Source organism: Arvicanthis niloticus, chromosome 10, assembly GCF_011762505.2.
Source record: "Arvicanthis niloticus isolate mArvNil1 chromosome 10, mArvNil1.pat.X, whole genome shotgun sequence".
NCBI lineage: Eukaryota > Metazoa > Chordata > Mammalia > Rodentia > Muridae > Arvicanthis > Arvicanthis niloticus.
In genome coordinates this window covers 39,964,423-39,980,454 of record NC_047667.1, presented here as the reverse complement: position 1 = coordinate 39,980,454, position 16,032 = coordinate 39,964,423, and the positions used below count along the sequence as shown (strand labels likewise).

Genomic DNA, 16,032 nt, shown 5'->3' with positions numbered 1-16,032 from the left:
AGACAGTGCTTTGACTATCAGCTCAGTCATCAGGTTCTGACTTACTGCTCAGGCCATTACAAGCTCTCTGTGGTACTGCCTTTTTATTTGTAAAACAGGTATCATAATAACACCTGCTTTATAGGATTATTGGAGAGATTGAATGAATTAATATGTAAGTGCTTAAAATACCTGATATACAACTGTCAGAAAATGTTGGCTAGTGATAGTATTAGTTAGTGTGAATTGAGTTGCCATGTGGCTTTCCTTAGAGCCTTGGCAATGAGGTAAACAGAGTTATAGTCTATGGACATTTTGCTGAACTATATGTATTACGAGTCAAAAAAGATGCATAGTAGAGGGCTGGCAAGGTAACTCAGTTATTAAAGGCTGATGCTCACATGCAAAGTCAAGTTACATAGCAGGAATGTAACTTTCAGGTCAGGGCATTAGGATTACACTGTGATTTGATGAAGTTATTGAATATCAAGAAGTCTGGGTGTGGTGCCTCACACCTGTAATCCCACATTCGGGGGCTGATGGAGGAAGCTTGCCTTGAGCTGGAGGCCAGCCTGGGCTACACAGTGACTACTAGATGGCCTGGGTTACAGAGTGAGAACTTGTCTCAAACATCATCAACAATGAATGTCAATAGAAAATCAATATTCTAGACATAACAAGAGTCAGTTATAGACTATGTTGTCTCTTACAGGCTGCATCTACCCAGACACTTCAGGAGACAGAAAGCCTTGCATACACTGTATTATTTTATCCCCGTGACAGATGCCTGTATCCATACAGGTACAGCATCAGACAGCACAGACATTTAACTCATAGAGTCAACTGCTTGAATCCTCATTCCAATCCAGCAAGCTTCTGATTCTGATTAATATGCTTGAGAAGACTGTGTAAGTGGGATGATTTAAATATTTGTATGTACATCCGGTGTATGTCCTACTGGAAATCAGTTTATTAGCTGTCTTTACATGTCAGTCTTGGGAGCTTTGTAAATCTGCCTGTCCCTAACCTAAATCCATTCTTCTTGTGTTGACCACATATGACATAATTGGGGCTACAAAGATGAGAGTCCAACTCTGAGCCAGACTGAAAGTCTCCTCCCTCCTTCCCTCCCTCTTTCCCTCCCTGGGTTTTTTCAGACCTGTGTCACTAACTGATTTAATTTGTTGGGTTCTATTTTATTTATTTGGAATTTCCTTTGGTGGGTTGGCAGTGGTTTTTTTTTTTTTTTTCCTCCTGAGACAAAGTTTCTCTATGTAGCCCTGGCTGTCCTGTAACTCTCCATGTAGACTAGGCTGACTTTGAACTCACAGAGATCCACTTGCCTCTCTGCTTCTTGAGTCCTGGGATCAAAGGTTAGGTGCCAACAAGCCTGATAGTATATTCTTAAACATTACCATTGCCATTTTGCTGAAGAAGAGTCGGAGCATCTAAACTTTTCCCTCCCTCCTTCCTTCCCTCCCTCTCTCCCTCCTTCCCTCCTTCCCTCCCTCCCTCCCTCCTTCCTTCCCTCCCTCCTTCCTTTCCTCCCTCCCTCCTTTCTTCCTTTTCTCCCTCTTTTCTTTCCTCCCTCCCTCCCTCCTTCCCTCCCTCCTTTCTTCCTTTTCTCCCTCCTTTCTTTCCTCCCTCCCTCCCTCCCTCCCTCCCTCCCTCCCTCCCTCCCCCCCCTCCCCCCCTCAATCTCTGGTCTAGCCATACAGGACCAGGAACCCTCTGTGCATTGAGTGAGTGAGACATCATTGTGTGTAAGAACTCACTCCTTGGAAACATTGCTTTGTTGTATATTTTCTTAAAGCAAGTAGCGTTCAAAAGTTCCTTAAAGATGAGTTACATCAGGAATGTAGCTGAATTGGGAGAATGCTTGCTTAGCATGCACAAGGCCCTGAGTTTAATATTGAGTATCCCAGAAAGGGGTGTGGTGGTGCATGTCTTAATCCCAATGCTTGGAAGGTGGAGGTGGGGATATCAGGAGTTCAAGATTATTCCTGCTCTTACTCCTGGTTTTACAGATGAATAGATTAAATTACTTTTTTTCTGCTTTAGAAAAGGTCTCCATGTGGTGGTGTCACAAGCTTGGGAGGGGAAGGGGGAGAGGCAGAGAGAGAGAGAGAGAGAGAGAGAGAGAGAGAGAGAGAGAGGAAGAAGGAGGAGGAGGAGGAAGAGGAGGAGGAGGAGGAGGAGGAGGAGGAGGAGGAGGAGGAGGAGGAGGAGGAGGAGAAGGAGGAGGAGGAGGAGGGGAGGGAGGCAGAGAGGCAGAGAGGCAGAGACAGATGGATCTCTGTGATTGAGGACAGCCTGGTCTCTACAGACTGAGTTCCAGGACAGCCAGGGATCCACAGAGAAACCCTGTCTCGAAAAACAAACAAATAAGCAATCAATGTAGCCCATGCGTGGCTAAGGCTGTATATTTTCTTCTTTATAGTATTGGCTTGAACTTGTAAGTTGTCATTCACCTTCCTTTTCTGAGTTGCAGGCCTATCTAATTAGTATAAAAATGTAGTGATCAAGGACACCTCTTTTTTCTATAGTGTCAACATTTCCTCTCTTGTTATATGCCTATGAAAATCAAATTCGTAGATTCAGGCTCTACACTTTGTAACCTGAGGGATGTCTACTTCACCACTGTGAAGACTGGTTTTGTGGCAATGATTTTATCTTTGTAATTTGGCAGGGGAAGTGCTAGCGACTCAGATCCAGGGCCTTGCTAATGCTAGGCACCTACTATGGAGTTAGATTCTCAGCCACTGGCTCTATTCATAATCAGAAATGCCAAATTCATTATATTGGTGTCTTTTTCCCCAAACATAGCATTCCAATTTATGGACATAGAGTTTCACAGTTTAATAATAAACTTCAATGTATCTCTTTAAATAATAATTACTATATACCTGTGATAAAATTATTTTCCATTACTTTGATCAAAATCTGCAGGCTAAAGACAGACATTTTCTTTAAAAAATTTATTCATGTTTATTTTAATCACAATTTTTTTTTTTTTTCGAGACAGGGTTTCTCTGTGTAGCTCTGGCTGTCCTGGAACTCACTCTGTAGACCAGGCTAGCCTCGAACTCAGTTTTAATCACAATTAAGACAGTTTTTTTCTTATCTCTTCTTCCCCCTTCATGGAATATTATTTAATGTTAATGTTAGCATATTACCTTATTAAGGTAGCATGACTTTATATAAAGATTTTATAGAATCAGCGTTGACTGCATATATGAAAATGTAGTAGGAATTGCATATGAATGCACTTTTCCTATAGTATGTATTTACATATTTTCAAAAGAGAAATAAAGCAGCATGTGTGGGTTTTATATATACAGGCAAAGTAATTTCATTTAAGTGGCTCAGAGGGTTAATCAAAGAACATTTTTTAAAAGAAGTATATTTTTGAAGAACTTCAGTGAATGTACAAATATATATTGGCATAGAAGTATCCAGAAAACTGGAAAGGAATACATATGTATTTGCACTGGGGAGCTGTAATAGAAGAAAGACAATGATAACAGACACAACCAAAGATACCCTGTTGACTGTGGTGAAACAGGCACCGCCCAGAGAGAGAAAGGGATGCTGGTGAGCAGATGCTGGTGAGCAGTGGTTGGTTATTGAGATGGAGAGTCAACCGTGCTGCCTACATTTTGAGTGGATATTGTACTATATGTCACAGGAGAAACCGAAGATTAAGAAGGAGGGAGAAAAGGAGAGGGAGGAAAGAGGAAGGGAGGGAGGGAGAGGGAGAGGGAGAGGGAGAGGGAGAGGGAGAGGGAGAGGGAGGGAGGGAGAGAGAGAGAGAGAGAGAGAGAGAGAGAGAGAGAGAGAGAGAGAATATGAATGTACTCTTTGATTGATTTAGGGTGCCCTATAGGAAATTGCTATCTTGATGGGATAGGAAGTAAAGAACCTTGGAAGCCATCTCAAGTGGAGTGGAGTTTGGTATAACACCGATGGAGGATGCCCTTGAAGATCTCACACATCATTCTGCCTCTATGATCTGCTCTGGAGGGAGTGTTCAGAATCAGAAAGATTAAACGGAGTAGCTGGCTAGGTTTCAAAAAAATCAATTTTTGTAGCTATATGTAATCAGTTTGCAGAAGATCTTTTACCCACACAAAACAATTTTGAATCACTTTAGGAAAAAAAAAAAGATCTTTCTAAAACTCTTTTGACTGTAGTCTACAATCAATGCAAAATCACCACTTTGCCCAGGAGATGGTATTAATGTTAGGAACCTCAGGTGGTCTCTAATTTTGGGGTATTCTTTTTTGTTGTTGTTGTTTTGGTTTTTTTTTGAGACAGGGTTTCTCTGTGTAGTCCTGGCTGTCCTGGACTCACTCTGTAGACCAGGCTGGCCTCGAACTCAGAAATCCACCTGCCTCTGCCTCCCAAGTGCTGGGATTAAAGGCGTGTGCCACCACTGCCTGGCTTGGGGTATTCTTATATTGAAACCAATGTAGGAAGTTATTTATCCTTTTTGGAAGGATGATGTGGGTAGACTAGACTAGTAACACTCTTTTTTGCCTTAAAACATTTATTTTGGGGCTAGAGGGATGTCCTATTGTTTAACAGCATTGGCTGCTCTTCCAGAGGACCTGGGTTCAATTCCCAGCACCCACATGGTAGCTTCCGATCATCTGTAACTCCAGTTCAGGGGATCTGATGTCCTCTTCTGGCCTCCCAAGGGCCAGATGCACATGCTGCACAGACATACATGCAGGCAAAATACCCATATACAAACAAATAATAGAACGAAAAACCATTTATTTTATTGTTGTTAGTTTCAGAGAGATAAAGTTGCTTATGACAATTTTGGATTATGTTGAAAATAGTGTTAATTATGACACTGATTTTTTTTTTAACATCAATTTATTCCCATCTTAGCTAGACCTAGGAGAGAGAATTCAATTTTTTTTTTGTTACCTCTCCAGTAATGTTTGGCTTGATAAGTAGGGCCTGTTTCTTCCATTTGCTTTTGTTCTTCTTATTTGCCTCTTGTCTACTTGCAGACACCTTCATGGCTTCCACCTCCTCCACTGGCCTGCCTGAGGGAGGTTTTTCCTTAGGCCTTTGACCTTGAAGGATGACAGTTGAAGCATATTTAGGTGCCTTACCACGGTCCTGGGTTTCTGTGGGTTTGAACCCTCGTGGATTGGTGGTAGATCTCTGTAAGGCACCAGCATGGAAACGGCAGGAGTCCTGGAGTCCTGATTCTTGGTGGGTTGCCACTGTGCAGGATCCGCATTGTTTAAGGGGTAGTATTCAAAAGCTGGCCAGGCTTTCCCGCTCTGATTCTCTTTTTGCTGGCTTTGAAGAACATCAATGAAATAAGGGTTCACTCCTGTGATCGAGTTGATTTCATAAGCATTATACCTGTCAGCCAGGATTCTCCCATCTGTAAAGGGCTGCAGAAGAGTTGATCCAGAGATATCACTAACAAACTTTTCAAGAATAGAATGCCAAAGGCCACCACTTATTGGACTCAAAGTGACCTGGGGCCATAAGCTGGCCAGGCTCCGGAGAGCTTCACGGTTCCATGCTGAGGTAGGAAATCGGTTCTCTGTATGATAGAGCTGAGAAAAGAAAACACTAAGGGTGAGTTCTGGATAGTTCATCAGGAAGTTGTACATTTTGCTGATGCAGCAGTGCTTAGCCTCGTTACAAGGGGAGTTGTTGGAATACAGAATGATATGTCTAATGTTGCTGTTATGGAATATGACAGCGTCAAGGTAACCATTCTTCTCGAATAGCATTGACTCTGGATGGCTGTGACTCCCAGTGCAGTTGCTAGCAAGGCCTCTCTGTATCAGGTCCTCAGAGGAACTTCTCAGCTCATAAAATGTGAGATGTTTTGTTTGAGGGTATGTTGACCATGGGAATCCAAAAGTCTTATGAAATTCTGTGTAGGGAACTCTCGCTTCCTCGCCTGTCCGAATGTGGTATGGGCAGTTAGTGCAATTTAGAGAGAAGCTGAGCCAGTAGTAAGGTTTGACTATTGTTCCACCTTGGGTTAGATACTCCTCATACAGTGGCTCCATTGCTGATTGTATTATCTTCTAGCTGCAGATCTAAACAAGGAAGAGAAATTACACATATAACCAAAGCAGGGAAAACTGAAGACAGTGCGTGCATTTTCTGAGCTCTTGTTTCCTTTAAGGAATCTAGCACAATTGCACAACTGCTATCAGTAAAGTGCAATTTAACCTAAAGGTGAGACATATGAGTCAATTACAGAGTTCACAATTCAGTTTTCCTTGTTGAGGCTCTGGTAGGCGGTGGGGGAGACTAAAGAGAAATGCAGACTACAGCTTTACCTGTTTCATAGATTCCATATCTGTAGAGTGAACGGGCTAACAAAGTTCTAGAAACAAACTGCCTGCATTCAAGACTGGGTTCTTCTGCTTCCCAGCTCAGTGGTCTAAGTCCTGTAGCCTCTGGAGCTGCAGCTTCCTTGTCTGCACAGATGATCATAATACCTACTCGTAAAGATGTCTCGGGAGTTAATAATATCATACTTATAATAAATGTCAAACGCTTTACTGTGAACCAGACGTGACTCAGCCAACATTTGCTCTTCGCGGCAACAGTCCAAGTCCCACATCATCATGGTGGAAGCCCAAAGAAGCAAGCAGGCTTGTTGTTGTTGTTCATGGTTTCTTCCTTTGACTCCTCTTCTCCGAATGTGGTAGTAGCTGGTATATGGGACACGGGTTCCAAGTGTGCCTGCCTTCAAAAGGCACAATGAGCTGCTTCTGAAAACTATTGGCAGTAACTTGAAGATGCTGTCTTTTAGAATTAGCTCATTGGGTCAGTTTTGCTCAAGGAATCACTACTTTACTACATGCTAAAGAAACAATAATGTTATTCCCACTATAGTAATTTGAGGAACCCCCTCTAACAAGGTCCACCAATCAAGAATGCAGTGGATGGTATAATTTTTCTATGTCAATTACTTCAACAAGCAATGTTCATGGTTATTTATGATTTTACTTTATCACTATAAAATTCCACAGTCTTGCCTCTTTTAGACGTTAACAGCATTTTGGTGAATGTTTTTTATAAGTAAGTCATTTCTATGTCTGATTCTATTCATTTAGTCTATATTCAGTCATACTGTCAGGCTAACTTTGTCTAGGAAACTTTTTTTCCTAGAAAGGCTGATTAACCTTGCTGAGTCCCAGTGGTTAATGTCACCACGTTTGCCCGTTTGAAAAGTGTGCACTGCTATCGTTTGGCTGTTGTAAAGTATACCTGTTCTCTCTAGTGCACCTGGACATATTCCACTTGCTTATTGGTCTGTAGAACTTATTTTTCTAGGAACTATTCTTGACCCCTTATCTTCTTTTAAGCCTAATGGTTTCCTTATTGATTTACAGGAGCTTTTTATGCATTGAGAATCTTATGTCTGTCATTTCTTAAAAATGAAGAGTGCAGAGATGGCTCAGTGATTAAAAGTACTTACTTCTCTTCCACAGGACCCAGGATTAGTTTCTAGTACCCATGTGGTGGCTCATGATTGTAACTCTAGTTCCAGGGGGTTTGATACCATCTTGTGGCCTCTTTGGGCACCAGACATACATGTAGACAAAACACTTGTACATATAAAATAAAAATAAATCTTTAAAAATACTTTATCTAGTATATAGGGGCTTTTGATTATGTTTGTTTATTTTATTTTTTTCTGTTTTATTACACAGGGCTATATAAAGCCATTTTTCATGCAAGCATATAATATACTTTGAGCATTCCCCCAATGTTTAATTGCACTAAATTCTACAGTTTATCTGGTAGCGGTGAGTCTTTACTTTGTGATTAATTTTTCTTGTGGTACCAAGAAAAACCTTTTTCATTAAACATGATTAAATAGTTCTCATGCTTTTTACAATATTGATTATAATGTTACTAAGTAAGTGCTACCATCAAGCTATATCCCCAACCCTTTTTCAGATTCTATGTTTTTTTTTTTTTTTTTTTTTTTTTTTTTTTTTTTTTGTTGTTGTTGTTGTTGTTGTTGTTGTTGCAGATATGCAACAAAATATCCTGGGGCTCAGGCTGGCTTTGAAGCTGATTGTAGCCAAGAATGACTTTGAACTCCTGATGGTCTTTGAACTGCCTAAACTCCTGGCTGTCAATCGCTATGACTGTGGGCATCCTTCATCTTTCCAGGACCCAGCTTTTTTTTTTTATTTTTTTAATTTTGTTATATAGTATCATTAAGTGGTCCCTGTTGGCCTTGAATTTATGTGGCCAAGCCTAACCTTGAATTTTTTTTTTTTCGAGACAGGGTTTCTCTTTGTAGCCCAACCTTGAATTCTTAATCTTCCTGCCTCAGCCCTCTGAGTTCCTGAGTAGTGGACATTGCAGATGTATACACCAGGTTAAGCAAGCAAGTCAAGCAAGTCTGTCTGTCTGTTTGTCTTTCTTGGTTCTCTGAGATAGGGTTTCTTTGTGTAGCCCTGGCTGTCCTAGAACTTGATCTGTAGACCAGGCTGGCCTCCAACTTAGAGGTCCACCTGTTTCTGCCTCCTGAGTGCTGGGATTAAAGGTGTGCCCCACCCCCACTTCTGCTGGGTTGGCTAGCCACACTCCCCAGGGATATGACTGTCTTTCCCTTCCACCAAGGCCCAGGTTTACCTCTATGACTTTACACATTAAGTCTTGGGGATCCCAGCAAGCACTTTACCTGCTGAGCTATTTCTCCAGCAGTCTGACTTCAAAGTTCAAATAAGCTCAAACACTGTTTTATCTTATCAGATGAAACCTGTGAATTTCCTTTGGGAATTATGTCCTGAGTGGCAAATGTTTAAAAGCTTTAGTGTGGCCCAGGGTGGGGTATGGCCTTGTTTACGCTGCCATTATCCGGTGGCCCTGTGGCAGCTCTGGAACTTGGACTTTAGACTGTAGTTTTTGTTTGTTTTAATCAGGTCTTACTGTGTAGCTCTTCCCTGGCTTGATTTGGTACCTGCTATATACACCATGATAGCTTTGAACTTGCCGAGGTCTGCCTGCCTTTGCCTCCTGAGTGTGGGGATTAAAGATGTGTGCCACAGCTGGCCTATGTTGTAGATTTTTGTTCATCTCTGAAGTTCCTTTAACCCACAGGATTGGGTGTTTGCCTCAGCTTCCTCCTTAGGACTGCATTTTCCTCATGCAACTGCATCCCTTCAAGGCTTCCTCATCCTTGGAATAGCTTTGCTCTGGGAAGCTGGTTCTAGCCCTTGGCAAAGGACAGATGTCTTGGAACCTAAAACTATTTCCTGCTAATCTTGCTCGCCAGTCTTCCCTGAACCTCCTCAGCCAAACTCATCAGTCTATCAAAGGTTGTTAAACCTAAGCCTAGTTTTTGTACCTAGCATTGTGCCTTTCATGTGGCTCACCGCTGAGTGACACCCAGCTCACAACTCCCAATTATAGTCCCCGTTTGCCAGGGAATTATGCTGTGCCACAATACAAGTGAAGAAAAAGAAAGGCTTACAAAGGCTTACAAGATGGTTTTCTGGTATGTATAACAAGCACACCAGAAAGACTAGTAGGAGCCCAGAGAGATGGCGCTCATGTTCTCTTTCTCTCTTTCTCTCTCTCTCTCTCTGGTGTGTGTGTGTGTGTATGTGTGTGTGTGTGCTATGCAAAGGAGAGGACTTGGGGTTTGGATTTCCAGAACCCACATAAAAGCATGGCAGCCTATTTGTAATCCTGGAGCTCAAGGGAGACGAGAGAGAATCCTGGGGCAAGATGGCCTGCCAGACTAGCCAAAATGGCAGGCTCCAGGTTTAGTGAGAGAGTCTGTCTCAAAACACAAAGGTAGAGAGCAATGGAGAATGACAGTAAGAGGTCAGCCTCCGGCCTCCACATTCTTGTACACACAGATGCACATACATCCCACCACATGCTCACACAGTATGTACAGGCACACACATGGGCACGCTGGGCACACACACATACACTTAGGACAGACGGGAGGATAGTGATGCCATCAGCAATCAGATGCACTGATACAGGTGAAGTTTTCTCCTTTCGTATCAGTGTTTTGTTCCATAAATGATAGGAAGGGTACCATGGGGGCCTTTTATGCCTTCATTATTATTTTTTAAGCTGGTGTGTGGAACTAAGAATATGGTGACCTTTAACTGCCATTAGGAAAGCAAGAGGCCCTTAGTCTTTACAGTAAAGGCAGCAACATGAAATTCCCGATGACTTTCCCAAAATACCATTATTTTTACCTGTCTCCTGCCTGTTATTTCTCCCCTCTTCAGCCTTAGGCAGACAGTGCATTATTGTTTGCAAGGTGATCTTTATGACCAATGGCTTTGGTAGGAGTGAAGGCCCTATGGAGTCTTGTTTTTCTTAATGGCTTCTCTGTGACAACGATCTGAGGTTCCCTGCAGGAATCTTCTCTGTTTTGAGAGTCTTACCGGGTTGCCTTTCTCCAGCCTGCTCTGAAGGGAGAGTGCCATTCCCTTTAAGCCTTTATAGAACTCAGGGTTTATTGTATGAATTTGTTATTGGTTACTCTTATGTTGATAATTTTTATTATCTGTCTCTTTCTTCTTTCCTATCTAGGTGGCTCAAGGCTACCTCAGCAGCCTGGATTGGCTCACAAGCCAAGTGGGTTTTGACTCTTGTCCCTGGCTACTTGTGTCACTACTACCCCAACCCCCATCTGCTTTGCCTGTGTTTGGTACATATATGTTGCCCTCTGAAGAGCAGATTTGTTGATAGTGAGCATGAGAGATGTGGGGAGCCCAGTTTGCTGAAGGGCGTTCTTTCATAGCCAGTGTGAGTGGCCCTGGACCGTGGCTGAGGGAGGACACACTTCCTTTGTTTAACACAAACACACACACACACACACAGTGAGGACAGGCTGTTCCTGCTTCAGCAGCTGGGACACACAGTGAGGACAGACTGCTCCTGCTTCAGCAGCTGGGACACACAGTGAGGACAGACTGCTCCTGCTTCAGCAGCTGGGACACACAGTGAGGACAGACTGCTCCTGCTTCAGTAGCTGGGATCTAGGGAGCGCTGCTAAGGCACAGTTCGCACTGGAGTAGTTGGGGAATGGAGTTTGCCCTTCCCAATCCGCGTGCAATCTGCTCAGAGCTAAAAACAACTGTTAGCAGTTATAATTACCATCTTTGTCTCCAGGCTTGGATCACACTGCAGGTGTTAGAGGCACTGGTCCATGTTCTTTGTCTCCTTAAAGTCCCATGCCTTGTTTCATGTAGATTCAGAGGGCACCTGTGCCATTAAGACTCACCTCTGATACCACAACAGGACTCCTCTGCTGTTTCAATTAGTTCTTTTAATTTTTCTGGCCCAAGTTAGTCCTTGCTGAGGTGTGGCTGCCTCTAAGAACACTGTTGAATTGGTGCCATGGTAACGTTTAGAAAGTAGCTACTGCTAGGATACGGCTCTGACACTTATTACTTTATTTGCATATCATACCACCTGTTCCAAAGATGAAAATATACGTCTGCTTACTTATTCCAGCCCGGATAAAAGGGCCATATCTGTTTAAGTACATGTGTTGAATTATTTTCCTGGTGACTGTAAGAATAAAACCTCAGGTCCTCTTCTCAGCATCTTCTCTCACAAGTAGAATAGAATCCAGGCTTAGTGTGTGGACAAGGTGTGGGACTCTATTGTCTTTGCAGTAGTCAGGGAGATCTGCCTTTGACTTCAGGAGGAGAGCAAGTTTAGACAAACAGACCCTTATTCCACAAAGGGGCCTTTTTTTTTGGGGGTAACATTAAAAAAAAAAGATTTATTTTGTATGAGAGTTTTGCCCTGCTTGTTTGTATATGAGTGCAGTATCTGAGGAGGCCAGAAGAGTATGTCTGAACTCCTGGAACTTTAGTTACAAACTGTTGCAAGCCACCATATGGATGGTGGGAATAGAACCCAGGTCCTATGCAAGAGTGACAAGCGCTTTTAACTGTGGAGCCATCCTTCCAGCCCCAAAGGGGAGTGTTTGATTTTGTCTAAATACAAGTTATGGGAAGTGATAGATAGCACTCTCCATCCTCTTAAGAAGTTCTCTGGGAAACTCGTGCTACCTGTATGTGGCTTCCTTCTTGTTCAGACAAGCCTCAAACGCTGGGACACAGTTGTGATCCCCTGTTCTTCCTCAGGCTACATGGATGAGTTAGTGCGGACTCTCCGTGTACGCTATTAGTTACTATGAACAGCTTTTAAGCATAAGCTCTGATTGGTTCTCCAGGGAGAATGGGCTCCCAGAAGACCCCACCCCCAGTCTGCTGGTTTTGGTGTTATTTGTGGTGTGTTTCCATTGTCAGACTCCAGTGGCCATTGCCAGCAGCCCTCTCCCAGCCATGGGGCTCCTTGGAGGCTGGTTGTGTCCTCTTGGGTTCTGTGTTTTCCCAGGGTTTCTTGTGCACTAGTCAGTTCTCAGCTAATGATATTCAGTTGCTTTCCCTGCCTGGTTTTTGTGGCACATACGCTGTTCCATCTCATCCTACCGCCTCTTTTGCCTGAATCATGCCCTTTTTGTTTTTGCTGTTGGGTCCAGAACATCTCCTCACTGAATTTACAAATGACTGAAAGCTGATTCTCATAGCTCATCTTCTGCTTAGTTCTAACAATGATACCCCACTACACAGTATTATATAAACAAATTGTGCATGGTGTATATGCCTTTATTCCTAGCAGTTGGGGAATGGGTTAAAGTTTGGCAGATCTTTGTGAGTTTGGGGCTAGCTTTGTATTGAGTCCCAGGCTAGACTATATAGTAGGGCTATATAGTAGGACCTTATCTATTTTTTAGTAAATCTAAAATTTTTTAGAAAATATAAAAAATTACTTTAAAAAGTGGTAATTTTAGAAAACTGTTGAGATACTTATATAATAATAATAAAAACAGGGTTTGGCGTGCCATAGGTTCAGTAAAGCTAGGAAGAGGAAGCAAGCCCCACAGATTCTGGATGGTCGTCCCATGTATGGCATGCAACTTCAGTGGTGGGTTGAATACTTACTAAATCGTGTCTTAAAGAATACTGAACCAGAAGAAGCAGCAAACACACACCGTGTAATATTCAGTTGTGTATTTGGGTGATTTTGGAAAGCTCAATTATATTAAGAATATATATTAAAATTCTAATTATCACATAACAATGGAACATACGTATGTGTAATGATTAGGGTAATTGGTATAATCATCTGTCTTGGTTAGGGTTTTACTGCTGTGAACAGACACCATGACAAAGGCAACTCTTATAAGGACAACATTTAACTGGGGCTGGCTTACAGGTTCAGAGGTTCATCCATTATCATCAAGGCAGGAACATGGCAGCATCCAGGCAGGCATGGTGCAGGGGGATCTGAGAGTTCTATATCTTCATCTGAAGGCTGCTAGCAGAACACTGGCTTCCAGGCAGCAAGGACTAGGATATTAAAGCCCACACCCACAGTGACACACCTATTCCAACAAGGCTACACCTCCTAATAGTGCCCCTTCCTGGGCCAATCATATATAAACCATCACTTCAAATATCTCTTATCTCTTTGTGATGGGAACATTCAAAGTCCTCACACACTTTTGCAGCACACAGTTAACTGTAGAACGTTAGAGGTTGTCCTTTCATCTCGTTGGATCCTGTACTTGTCAGTCTCCTCACTCCACTCCTTTCCTTTCGATTCCCAGACTTTGGGAACTGCTGTAAAGGTGTCCTCTCCTCTCTCCCCTCCTCCCTCTTCCCAGCCTTCCCCTCCCCTGCATGAGTGAGTGTTCAGGTGCCCTTGCATCTTCAGAGGACAACCTTGGGTGTGACCTTCTACCTTGCTTGAGACAGGGCTTCACTGTTTACTGCCACTGTCTCCGGGCTTGATGGTCTCAGAGCTTTCTGTGATTTCCCTTTCTCTGCCTCCAGTGTCTCAGAGGACTTGCTGAATTGCAGATGCTTGTGCTATTGCACTTGGCTTTTACGTGGATTCTAAGGAAACAATAGACTTTATTGTCCAAAAGAAACAAACAAACACCACCACCACCAACAGCAAAACAAAGTTTTACCCATAGTTCTGAAGAACTTTGCTAGCGCATCCTTACCAGAATGGAGAAGCTTCTGTCTCAGCCCACCTCCCATGTTTCATATTCATTCTGAAGAACTATGTGCATTATCCATATAAAAGTATGTCGTTATAATGAAGATTATAAAATCTACATTTAAAAAGACCTTTACTCAGTTGAATATTTCAGTCAGTGATCTGGCAACCTGATTTGGGATATAGCCAGGGTGGCTGTGCTTGCTAAAGACTGCATAGGAAGTGGTGCTCCTTTTGGGTGACAGAGTAATTTATATTTTATCGCTCGGGTTATTAACTTTTATTTGAGCACATTGTACTTAATTACATAATCTATTCTGTGTTGCGGTTTGGTAGATGCTCTCAACACTCAAATCTGTGTAGCAATAATGAGTCCCAGGGAAACAGGACCTGGGTTTAAAAAGCAAGCCTGAGGTGAAGAAAGGCAGAGGACTCAGGAGGCGCTGGGGAGCTTGCCAGGTAGTCCGATGGAAAAGAGAAAACAGAGGGTGGGCAGGAAGGAAAGGGAGACAGAAAAGCCAGGATGCTGGGCATGGTGGCACAGGCCTGTGGCCCCAGCACTAGGGACACAAAGGCAAGAGGATCAGGAGGAGCTCAGTTTCGTCATTGGTTTATATAGGTAGTTCTAGGTTGACCTTATCTCAAAGTGGGGTAGGAGGAGCAAAAGATCTTCAAAAAATCTTCTCATTTGAATTTGTAGATTAAATGGCCACAGGGTGGCAGCACAGTCCAAACTCTGGGACTGTTTTGCCTTTTCTTAATCACACTTTAGAATTCTTCCTTGTGGATTTCTCTCATGGTCAAGGAAACAGCAGCAAACGCTCCGGATTAAAGGTGACTTCCCTGGAGGAAAGGGAGGTGTAGGGAAAGGCGCCACTGTGACCTCTGCAAGCTCCAAGAAGGCTTCAGACTGGCAGGACTCACTTAAAATTCTAATCATAAATACGACTAAACTAGATCTAAAACACAATCATTCTTAAATGTAATATGAATTATTTTATGAAAGAACAAAATGGCAGTTAAAACATAAGTCCATTTTCCCACAGTCAGTCCAGCCGATCTGTACATTTAAAAAAATGAGTGCTTAATAAATACAAACAGAATGCTTGTCTGTTTTTGCTTTTTCTGCCACTGAGAGTCGAACCCACAGCCATGGGTGTGCCAGGTGAACACTCTGCCTTGAAACCATGTGCCCAGCCCTGGCTTTGCCCTCCTTGTGTGTACTTCTGTTTTTGTAGATGAGAAATGGTCACCAAGACCTATGGGGTAAAGATTATGCTCTAGGTTCTCCCAGGAGTTTTAGTTTCGAGTCCTGGTAGCTAGATCTTTAATCCATTTTAAGATTGTGTGTGTGTGTGTGGGGGGGGCAGAGCTCCAATTTCATCCGGTAGCTTGTGGATAATCCAGCTTTCCCAGTAACATTTGTTGCCTGGAGTAGCACTTCCCACTGTAGTGGTGTAGTACCCTTGCTAAAAATCATGTGACTATGTATGTGGAAGTTTATTTTGGGTCTCTATATTTTTATTGGTCTATATGTCTTCCATTGTGTAAATACCAACAGAACAAAGAAAAGAATTTTCTTTGTAGAAAAAGAATAGAATAGAAAAAGACATAGATACAAAAATGATACACAGTGGTTATTGAAAGTATGTATATTGTTAATTAACATTGAGAGTCACTGTGATGTCATCAAACCTATGGAGTAGAAATATGTATGTTTTAAAAGGTGTGTGTGTGTGGGTGCACACAGTGTGGAGGTCAGAGGACAGTTGTTAGATGGTAGTGGGCTTTCTCCTTCTTTTCATCAAGGTCTCTGGTTATCTCTGCCCTAGTGCTGCATCCGTGGTCCAGGCTAGCTGGCTCACAAGCTTCTGTGTGAGTCTCCTGTCTCCACCTCTCATCTCACATAGGGATGTAGGACTACAGATGTGGAAAATTGCATCTGTAACGTGCTGGGAGTTGACCTGGGGTCTGCAGGTTTGC

At 42.7% G+C, this 16,032-nt stretch overlaps 2 protein-coding genes across 4 annotated transcripts in view; one reads left to right on the top strand and one right to left on the bottom strand.

Annotated features, from left to right (window-relative positions):
• Positions 1 to 16,032, top strand: part of Rgl1 (ral guanine nucleotide dissociation stimulator like 1) — a 243,937-nt gene that overhangs the window by 4,870 nt on the left and 223,035 nt on the right. The window lies entirely within an intron of this gene.
• Apobec4 (apolipoprotein B mRNA editing enzyme catalytic polypeptide like 4) lies at positions 4,882 to 11,224 on the bottom strand. The gene is made up of 2 exons (XM_034512791.2): positions 11,122 to 11,224; positions 4,882 to 6,062 (listed from the first exon to the last, which is right to left on the bottom strand). Exon 2 carries the CDS (start codon positions 6,030 to 6,032, stop codon positions 5,010 to 5,012), a length of 1,023 nt encoding a protein of 340 aa, XP_034368682.1. The 5' UTR covers positions 6,033 to 6,062; positions 11,122 to 11,224; the 3' UTR covers positions 4,882 to 5,009.

What these genes read in the sequence shown, in the direction of transcription:
- Apobec4 (XM_034512791.2), bottom strand. Translation starts at nt 6,032, where the DNA reads ATGGAGCCACTGTATGAGGAGTATCTAACCCAAGGTGGAACAATAGTC.